The following is a 12,848-nucleotide window of genomic DNA, read 5'->3' as shown; positions in this document are numbered from 1 at the left end:
GTACACGTGCAGGGCATACTAGAGGGGGAGACCAAAGGTCAGTGACCCGCCCACCTGCAGCATTCAACACGGGCTGGGTCTGCAGTGCCGATGGCGGGCCGCCTGCACCTTGACAAGGCAGAAGGGTGTACGAAATTCTCAAGATGTCTCATCCTTGACACAACAAATCACTACAGCCCAGGGGTCATGAGCCAGGGTCACCCCTAACCCCAGTTTAAGCTCCATGAAAGCAGTACCCATATCCCTTCTCTATGGAGCCTAGGACAGGGAGCGGTCCTCAAGTGCGAATCCCAGATGCACTCCGACCACCCCATCCGTGGCCAGGCCCCTAACTGCCTCTCCAACAGCCCGCTCCTCTGCCCCTTGCTCTCTTGCCCCACTCACCATCCCCGTGACCCCTCATGCACGGCCTGTGCCATGAAATGTGGGTCACAGACAACTCTGTGTACAGTCTGACTGGTCACAGATGATGGCACATCGGGAGACCCAGATCAAGTCCCAGAGGAGCCAGGAAGGCAGCGCGCCCCAACCCGTGTCCCACAACAGCCAGCCTCTCGTGGCATTCTCTTCTCGGTTCCAGAAACTGTAAGTACTGGATAGCTTAAGTAAACAAAGTTTTCCAAACGGAAAGCAAATGTTCAATCCCTACCTAAACACGCTATGTGGAATCTAAAGCCCAGAACAGACAACATTATTTGCTTTAAAAATTGTAACATGGACAAAACGACGAGAAATCAGAGAAATATCGTACGATTGCACTTCTAAGCGGAATCTAAAACCACAAAGAAACGCAAACTCACGGAAAAAGAGACCAGAGTTGTGGTTCGAGAGTTGGGAAGTGCAAGGAGGGGAAGTGGAGGAAGGGCGCAGAAGGCACAGACTTCCAGGTAGGAGACAAATGAGAACGAGGGAGGGAGCGAACCACCTGATGGCCCTGGCAGGGACCCTGCTGTGTGACAGATGCGGAAGTTAAGAGAGTGAATCCTAAGTGTCTTCATCACAAGGAAAACCCCTTTAGTGCTTCTTACAGCATCTCTGAGTCGAGGGACGCTCATGAAACTCAGCACAGAAGTTCTTTCACGGGACCTGTCCGTCCACCAGGCTGCGCACTGAAACCTGACCAGTGACGTGTGCCCACGACGGCTCAATAAAAATGGAAAACCAGAGGGGCGCCTGGGTGGCTCAGTTGGTTAAGCGGCTGCCTTCGGCTCAGGTCATGATCCTGGAGTCCCGGGATCGAGTCCCGCATCGGGCTCCCTGCTCGGCAGGAAGTCTGCTTCTCCCTCTGACCCTCCTTCCTCCCATGCTCTCTGTCTCTCATTCTCTCTCTCTTAAATAAATAAATAAAATCTTTAAAAAAAAAAAAAAAAAAATGGAAAACCAGAAAAACACCCGGCTTCCCTGGCGTTGCAGTTCTTCCCCCGGGGGTGGGGGGGCTCCGATGCACTGCCAGTCGCACTCCTTGGGCTGAGTTGGCATCTACTGAACGAGCCACGGTGGTCAGGACAACGTGGCCCGGGGGAAGAGCCCCTAGAAGAGCCCCCGTGTTACCGAATCCACACACAGCTGTGGCACCTGTATGAGCGAGCCGGGCCCCTGAATGGGGGTGGGGGGGACACTCACAGGGAAACGACATTAATAAAGGGCCCTCATCCCTGGTGCCTTCCGTTCAGTGCTTTCCAGTCTCAAGCTGGATACTGGAGTTAAGAGGAAGGCCAGGGAAGAGAGATTTAAAGCAGGTGACTAGTCTTGGTTAGGTGAGAAAAACAACTCCCCAGCATGTCCTCATTTTCTAAGTGCTGGGGATTTAGTGTGAACAGAACAAGAATCTGCCATTTGCCACCATGTTTTCGGAGACATTTCCCTCAAAGAGACAAGTATAGCTGACAAGTATAGTTCCCATGGGTTTGAACTGCGTGGGTCTCACTTCTACGTGGATTTTTCCATACAGTACAGGGCCGTAAATGTATTTTCCTTAGGATTTTACTAACACTTTCTCTAGCTTCCTAGATTATAAGACGACAGTACACAATACATAGAGCACACAAAATATGTATCAATCAACTCCTTCTGTGATCAGTAAGGCTTCCAGTCAAAAGTAAGCTATCAGTTCAGGTTTTTGAGGAGTCAAAAGTTCTATGTGGAGCTTTGAGTGGGTGGGTGCCCCTGACCCCCACATTATTCAAGGGTCAACTGTATAACCTCCTTGAGGACAAAAGCCAGCTTGAAAAGAACCCAGGCATGGCACAAATCACCTCCTGGACTCATGGAAAATAAAAAACGGGACCAGCCCAGGATAATCAGAGGTAGAAACCAAGGCTCAAGTAATGAAGCTGCTGGAGCCACAGAGCCTCCCCCTCTTCATCGGGTTTGGCCAATTCATGACACATGCATCCAAGTGGCAAATTCAGACTCGATCCCTACCTGTACAAGCACAAGTCAACTACCTCTGTACCAACTCTTCCCAAACCGTGAGTAATCCCTTCATCTTAATATTGTTATATTTGTCTGGACAAGCACATAAAGTTCCATGAGATGGTAAATGCATGCTTCAGCTAGTAACTAAAACAAAGCCTAAGGCTGTAAGTAATGTGACTAACATCAAGAACAAGACAATGATGCCTAGGATCCCTATGCCTTGTCACAACTGGACAAGAGAAACTGTAGGAATAAAAGTTAAGAAAAAACTATTTATGTATTTAAGATTGGACCCTGAAAATTCCAGGGACTCAACTAAAGAACAACTATAAGATAATTAGTAAGAAATAAAGACTACAATAGAAAAAATAGCTTTCAAAAATCACAATCACTTTTGGGTGCTTGGGTGGCTCAGTTGGTTAAATGTCTGCCTTCAGCTCAGGGTCCTGGGATTGAGCCCTGCATCTGGCTCCCGGCTCAGCTTCACCCCACCCCCTCGCCCCTCTCCCCCTCCTTGTGCTCATACTCTAATAAATAAAATCTTCAAAAAAAATCATAATCACTTAGAAGATAATGGAACAAAGACACCCTTCTCATTCACAACAGCAACAACAAAATATTGTAACATCTACATGAAGAAAACTTAAAAATACCTCTGAAAGGTCACCAAAAAAACTTAAATAAAAACTATAAGGCGGAGCGCCTGGGTGGCTCAGTCGTTAAGCGTCTGCCTTTGGCTCAGGTCATGATCCCAGGGTCTTGGGATCCAGCCCCGCATCGGGCTCCCTGCTCAGCAGGAAGCCTGCTTCCCCTCTCACACTCCCCGTGTTCCCTCTCTCACTGTCTCTCTGTCAAATAAATAAAAATCTTTAAAAAAAGAACTAAACTAAAAGGCAGTCTTTGTAAGATTCAATACATCATGTCAGTTCTTCTAATGTATAAATGGTAACATAATCCAAAAAATGCAGTGTTTTTAACTAGATAATTATAGTTTCCAAGGGGAAATAAGGAAACATGAATGGTTTCCTTCCAGAGTTTTCCAAGCTATGAAGGGGAGATAAGAGCAAACCAAATATTAAAATACATAATAAAGACTCAGTAATTAAAACAGTGTGATCTTGATTATGGATAGACCAAGGGAACAGAATGGAAGTCCAGAAATAAACCCAAATACATAGAGGAATTTAGGATCTGGTAAGGGTAGAATGCCAAATCTGTTTATCCATATGGGAAAAAAAAGTCTGATCCTATCTCATGAAGTACAGCAAGAGACACTGCAAAAGGATGGAGCATTGAAATATTAAAAAAAAAAAAACCACAAACCCATACAACAGAACAACACAACTATAAAAGCACTAGAAGAAAACTGAAAAAATTTTATAATCCTGGAGAAGTCCCCTCTATGCATCAAACTCTAGAAGGCACAAAAGATCAACTCAATTACATAAAAATTGAAAAAATTTCTGCAACGTATGAAACATTTCTCATAATTAAAAAACAAACAAAAACCTATGTGGCAAAAAAAAGACAAACGACAAACTGGGGGGCACCTGGGTGGCTCAGTGGTTAAAGCCTCCAATTCTTGGTTTCAGCTCAGATCACGAACTCAGGGTTTTGAGATCAAGTCCCACATTGGCCTCTCTGCTCAGTGCCAAGTTGGCCTGAGACACTCTCCCCCTCTGCCCGTCCCCTCCTTGTGCACACTCTAAAATAAATAAAATCCTCAAAAAAAGACGACAAATGACAAACTGGGATACACCTCAACAGCAAGGACTGATTCAGACAATGCCTAGAAACTGGTAAAAAGACCAATCATTCAATACAAAAATGCACGGAGGGTATGCCCAGAACATTCATCCGTGCAACATTTATTAAGCATTTACTATGTGCCAAATACTTCTCTAGGTGCTGGGGATATAAAAGTTAAATATTCCTGCCCCAGAGAACTTACATTTAAATAAGGGTAATCTGATGAACGAAATAAAATACATTTTATCAGACAGTGATAAGCCGTGCAGCAAAACCACACAGGGAAAGCGGAGCGGGAGAGCCGGGCGTGGGGTGGAGGCTGCGCCCGTACGGCCGCCTCGGAAGATGCCATGTGAACAAGCCCTGAAGCAGGTGCGGCCGTGAGAGCCTCTCTCGGGGGGAAGGCCGGGCCAGGGAAGGCGCGAGCGAGTGCGAAGCCCCCGGGGCTGGAGAGCAGCGTGTTCAAGAGGCAGAGGAGGCAGGATAAGGTCAGAAGAACGGGATGGGGCGCAGGCAGGCAGGAGTGCGTCAGTGCTACTGATGAGCTTTTACTCGGAAATGGGTTCAGAAACGGCTTCATCTCACACCCAGCAGAGCGCAGTGCGAGCGCCGCACCTACCGGCTGCGGTGAAAGCGGCGCGGGCGCGCGCACGTGCACGCACGCGCACGCACACGCGCCACGGGAAGACTCGTACACACAGCTGCTTGTACCAGCAAAGCACTACAAAGCGCTACAGAAACAGACGTCTATTGGTACCAGACTGATGGCGTAAATGAGGATTCGGCGAGGTGAAGGATTACTAACCACGGATAAAAAATGAGGAGGAAGCTCTCCTCTTTAGGTACTGCCTGGGAAGGAGCTCTACAATACATTATTAAGAGATCAAGAAGAACATCAGTATGCTTCCAACTGTGTTTCTAAAAAAGGGTTAGGAGTGTCTTTGAACTTGCTTGTGTATGCACAGAATCTCCGACATGACCTACAAAAACTAAGAGTTGGATCATTAGTGGTGGTTGGTGGGAACTGGTCAGGTGGCACTAAATCCTTCCTACAGATTTTGATTTTTAAACCGTGTAAATGTATTTCCTATTCAAAAAGGAAATGATTTAGTTCAAAATGTTGAAGTCCCTCTACTGCAGCCTCTCTCAATTCCCAAGGCCCGGTCCGATCCGGCTCTCTAACCCTGCCAGGGCCCAGCAGGCGTGGGAAAGCCAGCCGCCTTCCTCCGGGAGGCTCACCTCTATGGGGATATAAAGCATGAATCCCGGCTCTCCTGTGTGAGTCATGCTCATCACCCGGATGCCATTCGCGTAGCCCACACTCATCTCCTGTGGAAGCAAAAGGAGAAGTTGAGTATGGAGACTCTTCAGAGGAAGTGAGCCCTCCACGTTTCTTAAAGTGATGACCACCTGACGTGAACCCCTCTCATTAGCTCTGCACCCTCTGTTTGAGCCTAAAGGACATATATGTCAATGAAAGAAATGCATCCTCAAAGTGGTCTGTTTCCAAGTACTGGGGTCACCAGGGATGGAGTACTGTCTCTGCAGTCTCTCTTCTGATGAGAGGAGGGCCAGCCAAGCTGCTGGTGGGAAGTGGAGGCAAAGTCTTAACAAGCATGAAACATTTCTTTTCACAAAATCCTGCTAACGGTTTGTTAAGTTTAGTCAGGGGCATGAGGAGCAACGAAGACCGGGTAAATGTCTTCTCCGGGGGATTTGGCAAGTCCTGGGCACCTGTCCAACAAAAGAGGACACCTGATGGCCACAGAACACAGTGCACCTGCTTCTCTGGGGTCAGAGGCTGGCCTTCTAATGCTCAACATGTGTTTACGGCGGCTCAGTTACCTAACGGGCCTCTGACACAATCGCTGTTCTTATCCTGGAAGTGGCAGGTCCCAGATGGCACCGTAGCAAACTACTCCCACGGGGAGCCCGACACGCTACTCTGTAGGCTCACGCACGTGGGTCCCTCGTGCAGGAAGCAAACCATGCAGGCGAGGGTCTGCTGATGGCTAACGGTCAGTTTTCTGTTGCTTTCCCTCCGCCATGAAGAAAAAAAACTGTACAGTCAGTAGGTAGATCCCAGCTGGGGTTTGAACTTCCCAGAGCCTTCATCAGTAACCGTCCCCCAGCTGTTTGTTACAGGTTACCAAACCACTGGTCCGTTTGGACCTCTCTTAGCAGTATTCAGTTGCCATTTCTTTTACTCAGTTACAAGTTGCTACTGTTGCCAAATATAAGAAACTTACATAAGCTCTTCAGGGATTCACCTAGACTGCGGCTCCCCTAGAGATGCCAGTACACAGAAGTTACCCTGTGAAGGGAAAGGGGGAAGCACTGCATGGAGAGAGGGCACCTGACCTTAACTAGAATGTTTTGGCATCCGTGTCATAATCCTTTAACTTACAAAATTTAATCCACTGCTACACAAAGCAATAAATATATAGGGCTGATAATCAGAGAAGTTAAATCCCTTTGAAAGATATCCTAATGCTTACTGAATAGGGAGACCTGGAAGAGTGAAAAATAAATCAATTTACTCATTTTGTTTGCTTAATGAAAACCACAACACCCTTTGTGGGCACTGATGCTGTAGTAAGAACATGTTATTGCCATCCCTATAAAAGAAATAATCCCTACTCATTTAAAAAACTAAAACTTTATTAGCACCCACCTTGCAAAACAGACTTGGGAAGTGGCCTGGAGTCATAGGGGCGTAGGACAGCTCAGACAGCACATCCACAGCTCGGGGACCGATCAGATTGAGGGCTAAACAGAAAAGAACGAGAGATGCCAGTCCAGGTGACAGCTGAGCCCAAGAGCAAAGTCTGTTTTGGACTTGCTCCCTTACTGCCAGGCCTGGGTGTTGAGACCATGACAGCAACCCTTTGCTCAGGCAACCCAAGGGCGGACAGAGAGCACCTCCTTTCTGGCAAACACACCCCTCGACAGGCCTGCTAAGTGCAGCTCCTGCCTGCTGGTGAGCAGACAGCGCCCCACAGCCTCCTCGGCTGCGACACTGGGGTCGTGCGACCACGGCCTGGCCCGTGACAAGAGCCCGCTTCCAGGCCTGGCCATGAACTCCCCGCACAGTTCCCACTGCCTCCCTCTTCCCAGTGCTGCCACGGGACGGGAAGAGCCCACTCCCAAATCTGCACCGGGAGGAGAGCCCTGAGGAGAGCCGCCCAACCACCCTGGAGTCCATCATGTGACGGCAGCTGGTGGTAACCGCACGTCAGCCGTCCTCACAGGCTAGACAGCTTTGCTCCCACAGTCTGCCAGTCTGGTGGCAAAAAGGAAAACGTGGTTGGTGCCATGATGAATTGGGAGTGAGGGCCTGTTGGGGACAAGGGCAGGTGTTAGTGAAGTGGGAGGGGCAGGCCTTAAACCAAGAATGTGGACGTGGAGGGGGCCTGCTCCCCCACAGGACTGCTGAGGAGGAGACGATCAGGAAATTAAGTCATCCCCCAAAATTATTCACTCACTTAAAAAAGCTAAGGGGAAATTTTGAAGAAAATAATACTTAAGCAATAAATTAAAAAATACTTTTCTGGGCACCTGAGTGATGCAGTTGGTTGGGCATCTGACTCTTGATTTCATCTCAGGTCACAATCTCAGGGTCGTGAGATCAGGGCCCGTGTTGGGCTCATTGGGGCCCATTCTGGGCTCAGGGCTCAGCATGGAGTCCGCTGATACATCTTTTTTTTTTTTTTTTTTAAGATATTATTTATTTGACAGAGAGACACAGCGAGAGAGGGAACACAAGCAGGGGGAGTGGGAGAGGGAGAAGCAGGCTTCCCGCCGAGCAGGGAGCCTGATGCGGGGCTCGATCCCAGGACCCTGGGACCAAGACCTGGGCCGAAGGCAGACGCTTAATGACTGAGCCACCCAGGCGCCCCGATAAATCTTTCTTAAAGGAAGATTTATCTATTTTAGAGAGAGAGAGTGCATGCACGCCAGAGGGAGGAGGGGCAGAGGGAGGGAGAGAGAGAATCTCAAGCAGACTCCACAATGAGCCCGACGCAGGGCTTGATCTTCCAACCCTGATATCATGACCTAAGACAAGATCAAGAGTCGGATGCCCAACCAACTGTGCCACCCAGGTGCTTTGTCAGACACATAAAATCTTTAAAAAAAAAAAACAAAACAACTTTCCCATTCATTCAACCAATATTTGCACTACTCCATGCTGGCTACAGGGGATATAGCAGTGAACAAAACAAACCAAAACTAAAGCACAACTCACTCCACACCTCACTGACAAAAACGGGGGTATTAGAGATCAATGTTGTGCGACCAGAAAACCTCTTGCACGCCTCTCACTCTGACCCCCATTTCTGAATGTCAAATAGAAGGCAAATGGAGAAGACAAATCTGGACAGGCTGGCCTTTTCCTGTGCAGCTGACCCCAGAGGGCCCCCTTACCGGTGTATTTCCAGGTGACGTCCTCCAGAAGCAGGTTGCTGTCTTCCGGCATGTGTTTCTTAAGCCAGGCCCAACAGTGGACCTGCTGGTCGGTGGGGGAAATCATGAAGAAACTGAAAGGGAGACGGACAGTAATCAAAGCCAGGCAGCAGAGAAAGGGTCAGGAAGCAGGCAGGTTAACTCATTTCAAAGCAACCAATGACCAGAAGACCAGCAAGTGGACTCCTAGCTTTCAGAGAGGGCCAGCAGCACCTAATTCCAGGATCTACCACGTCAGGACAAAGCAGAAGATTTGGGCTTCCTGTCGGTGCCAAGAGAGCATACAGACCTACTACCGTAAGCAAACGTCTCCGCCCCCTAGGGTGACTGCTCTGTCCACATGGAGTTTTATATAATCTGGGGTGGTTTCTTCTCCTTTCCTTTCCTTGTGATTTCCGTTTGTACCGCACTGCCAATGAACAGGCCATGAGTGACAGAAACCTCTTTGTCCTCGGTGTAACCGGGTTTCCCGGTGCTCGGCTCTGCCGCATGGCGTGGGGGGGCGGCCGCGGGCCTCACCTGCGCTTGCCCAGGCGCGCGATGCTGCAGTCGTTCTCATAGCCCCCACCCTGGTTGAGCATGCCGGTGTGCACGATGTGGCCCACGGGCACATCCAGGTCATTGGAGAAGAGGTACTGTAGGACTTCCAGCGCCTGGTCCCCGGTGGACTGCAGGGTTAGGGAACAAAGCAGACAGCGTGAGCACCAGAGCACGTGGCCGGGTGACACCGTCTGACGGGCGGCATGACTTGCTGACGAGACTCCCTTCGTCAGTCCCCGGGCAACACTGCCTGCGGATTTACTCCACCACAAGAAGCTCTAGAGAAAGCTAGCTCTTGAGTTGAATGGTAAGTGGGCCTCTGCAAGCAGATTACAACCCAGAAACAGCTAAAAATTTAGAAAAATGCTATAATACAGATAAAACACTAAAATATACCACAGTCCTTACAAAAGCAGTTTTAAAGTAACAGATGAAAAACGGGGGGCATTCAATGAATATGCAAAGGTTCCTAATCTCTTCTTTTGGTTCCCAAGCACTTACTGTTATTTCAAACTTTGTGAAAGACGACATGTCAATGACACACACAGCTTCTTTGCAGCACTTGACTTCAGACTCCACAATGTCAAACCAGTCTGGCTTGTAGAACGTCTTGCTCTGCTCCAATGCCAGGAGGTCTGTGGACCAGAAAACAACAAAAGCAAGAGAGAAAAGGAGATTTATATTGCGGACCCTCCATGTATAGCTTGGTAGAGTGTGACAGGTTTTTCTTATTTATTCTTCTAGGAACACATTCTAGCTATAATACATTTTAAAATGGGTTTTATTGGTTCTTAAAGCAAAAAGGAAAAAAATGAGAATGGCCCTTTTTACCCTTGTCTGGTGGCACAAAGTACTTCGGCCTCTCAAATCCATGTTTCTCCATCCACCTGGCTCCTTGTGCATCCAGCCGGTCATAGAGAGGAGAGGTGCGTAACTGCCTCCCGGTCTGGAAGTCCCAACGGGGAACCTTCAGATCGTACAGCAGAGCTGGAACAGATAAGGACAGTCTCTGCTAGCCCAAACCACAGGGCAGAGAACACAGCATCCACGAGATTCGGGACTTGCTCCTATTCACAAGAGCATGCTCTCCAGGCTAACAGGGCCTAATCCGAAAACGGTACCCCGTGTAACAAGCCGGCTCCAAAAGAAAGACTCATGCTGCAAGAGCTGCTATCATCCCTCCATGGTTACACAGCTGTGAGTCACAGAACAGCTCCAGGTCTCTGTTCACAATCATCGTTTCGAATCAGTAGGCAGAAACAACGGGAGGACGGTCAGACTTCCACAGCAGAGAGGAAGGCTGCATGGCCAGAGCACCCGGGGAGCGACAACGTGTGAAAACATGGTGCGTGCTTCCTTACAGGGCCCGAGTCGCTGAGACCTCAGAACTGTTACAGACCTCTCTCTCCCGCATCTAACCTGCTTCCCAAGTGAAAGGGCACACAGCATACCCTGATTTGGTGGCTCTGAAATCGGACAGGTTGCATAGTCCTGGCCCAGTGACAAATTCACATAACAAAGCTAGAGTCAGAATTTATTTCTCCTAGGGTCTAATCTGCAACAGCAAGATGTAAAAATAGCCAGAGTGTGAGCTCGAGTCCCTTGCACAGAGAAAACCTGACCTCACGGCATTCCACACAAGAGGGACGGCAGGGTGGGGAGGAGGCTGAGAGATTCAAGAGAAGGGAGCCACGCTGCTTGCCTTATCTTGTGATGATTTTTCAGTCTCCTCTCACACTTAAGGTCCTACTTACCCTTTCCCCACTTTCTGTCGTGCCTGCGATTCCTGTTATGTGAGAATCAGAGGCGGCCACCATAAGTGTCATGTCATCAAGGAGAAACTTATGCTCCATTATGATTTGCACAGGTTCTAAAGTAACTATGGCTGGAGAAGTCAGGACTTATAGCAGTTCAACATTTTAACCAAAATAATTGTTAAAATTAAAGAACCTTAGTGGCCACCCACACTGCTGCCAGGCCCTCTGGCTTCCACAAACGGTTCTCTGCCCCAGGCTAGAAGTGAGCACACGGGTACTGAAGGTTATCCGTTATCCAAAAGCCTCATCATGAATGGAACCCCCTGCTACTAAACCAAGAGTTCACTGTTAATCAAGAATGGTGCTCACAGCCAATGTAGAAACTTGGCTGTGAGCATAAATATGCCCCAAATATTTAGGAATATTTTGGCAAAGTCTCAGAACAATTGTTCCTCAGTACAGGGCAGTGAAATGACAGTCTGATTTGGTTCAATTCCTGATACAAAAGCTGACCCTAAGGATTTACTAGAAAGTAAATCAGAGACAAGGTAGAGTACCAAGTTAAAATGAAGAGGCCTTCAAAGCTGGACGGAAGAACAAGGAGAACGAAAACGTATGTTTTGTATTTACACGAGAAGTGGTTTCCTATCTTGTTAGCACGTAACAGTTAATGACAAAAATCACTAAGAGAAGCTTGAAGCTCTGAGAATAACGTGGCAAATTCTCTGCCCTGGAAAGCAAATCATGATCTCAGAGATCAAGTAGGGAGTGAGAGCATTCACCTGGCACGGGGACTTTTGCAGGCACAGTGGAAAGCAGACAACCCCAGGCATCCACAAGGAGCTGCCGAGGGGAGGTGGACAGCAACTACCACCCGGAAGGCCTATTCTTCCTAGCCCCAGAGGTAAATAAAAGACAATATACTAAAGAGAAGGTTCCATAAATACCACACGGGGCCTGAGGCCTCAACCAAATATCAGAAGCTTGACTCGGAGCAATTTTTAAACAACTGCCCCTCAGATTGATCAAAGAGGCCCCAGGGAAGAAACCTTCAACGAGGCGCAACTGGGACTGAGCTCCACTCACGCATGACTTCCATGACCCGGTGGCGCAGAAAGGTGCGGCTGCTCTGGAGGGCTCCAAAACGCTTCAGGTCCAGCTCCCAGATGTTTTCGGATGGGTAACCGTGCACCATCCATTCAGCGAGGTACCTGTTTAGACGTGGGGAAAGTTGCTAGACCTCAGATGGGACACTCTCCTAACTGTAGGAGGAATCAAGAACCAACAGAAACATCCCATCTTGTCACAGACTGGTTGAGAAATTCTGGGCAATTTCCTTAACTTTTCTGATCATGGATCCATCTATTGTTCTCAAAACCGCTGATGATTTTAGCTCTAATAAGATTCCCTAGAAAGTGCTATAAAACAAGCCACATCTATGAAAAAAGACTAAAATATACAAATGTACTCTAATTTATCCATCCAGTGGTTTTTTTCTGGAAAACTCTCGGAGGTTATACAACTATCTGACCACATCTCAGCTCCAAACACTTTTGGTAACTCCTCTTCCATAAGAGTTTTCAGAGCCATTCTACAAGTCACTCAAGAAAAATGGCCTCATGAATAAAAATTTAAAAATTTAATTGTGATAAAATACACAGAACATAACAGAACAAAAGAGAACATAAAATTGACCATCTTAATCATTTTCATGTGGGAGGTTCAGGGGCATTAAGTACGTCAACACTGCTGTGTGACTGTCACCACCATCATCTCCAGAACTCTCCATCTTCCCCAACTGAAACTCCCTCTGGGAAGCCAGCAGTCCTTCTCCACTCCGCTGCCCCAGCCCTGGCAGCCACCCTGGCACTCCAAGTAGCTCAGAGAAGTGCAACTACACAGTAGTTGTCCTTTCTGACT

At 48.1% G+C, this 12,848-nt stretch overlaps 2 protein-coding genes across 3 annotated transcripts in view; both read right to left on the bottom strand.

Moving 5' to 3' along the window:
• The window catches only part of PDPR (pyruvate dehydrogenase phosphatase regulatory subunit), an 18,375-nt gene extending 5,566 nt beyond the window's left edge, over positions 1-12,809 (bottom strand). For both annotated transcript variants that reach the window (XR_014140798.1, XM_081806351.1), the window contains exons 1-7: positions 12,015-12,809; positions 10,003-10,158; positions 9,673-9,806; positions 9,151-9,299; positions 8,593-8,705; positions 6,842-6,936; positions 5,407-5,496 (exon numbers count right to left, since the gene is read on the bottom strand). Coding sequence is in view for 1 of the 2 variants with exons in the window: in XM_081806351.1 (XP_081662477.1) it covers positions 5,407-5,496; positions 6,842-6,936; positions 8,593-8,705; positions 9,151-9,299; positions 9,673-9,806; positions 10,003-10,158; positions 12,015-12,123 (846 nt within the window). In the remaining variant the exon portion in view is untranslated. The remainder of the gene's footprint in view (positions 1-5,406; positions 5,497-6,841; positions 6,937-8,592; positions 8,706-9,150; positions 9,300-9,672; positions 9,807-10,002; positions 10,159-12,014) is intronic.
• The window catches only part of LOC115944613 (pyruvate dehydrogenase phosphatase regulatory subunit, mitochondrial-like), a 5,106-nt gene continuing 4,523 nt past the window's right edge, over positions 12,266-12,848 (bottom strand). The window contains exon 7 of the mRNA XM_081807869.1: positions 12,266-12,336. Within this exon, the coding sequence (XP_081663995.1) occupies positions 12,266-12,336 (71 nt within the window). The remainder of the gene's footprint in view (positions 12,337-12,848) is intronic.

This window comes from Leptonychotes weddellii, chromosome 16 (genome assembly GCF_054177405.1).
Source record: "Leptonychotes weddellii isolate Sample4059 chromosome 16, ASM5417740v2, whole genome shotgun sequence".
Classification (NCBI taxonomy): Eukaryota; Metazoa; Chordata; class Mammalia; order Carnivora; family Phocidae; genus Leptonychotes; species Leptonychotes weddellii.
The sequence above is the reverse complement of the archived record's forward strand: the minus strand, read 5'-3'. Positions and strand labels throughout refer to the sequence as shown.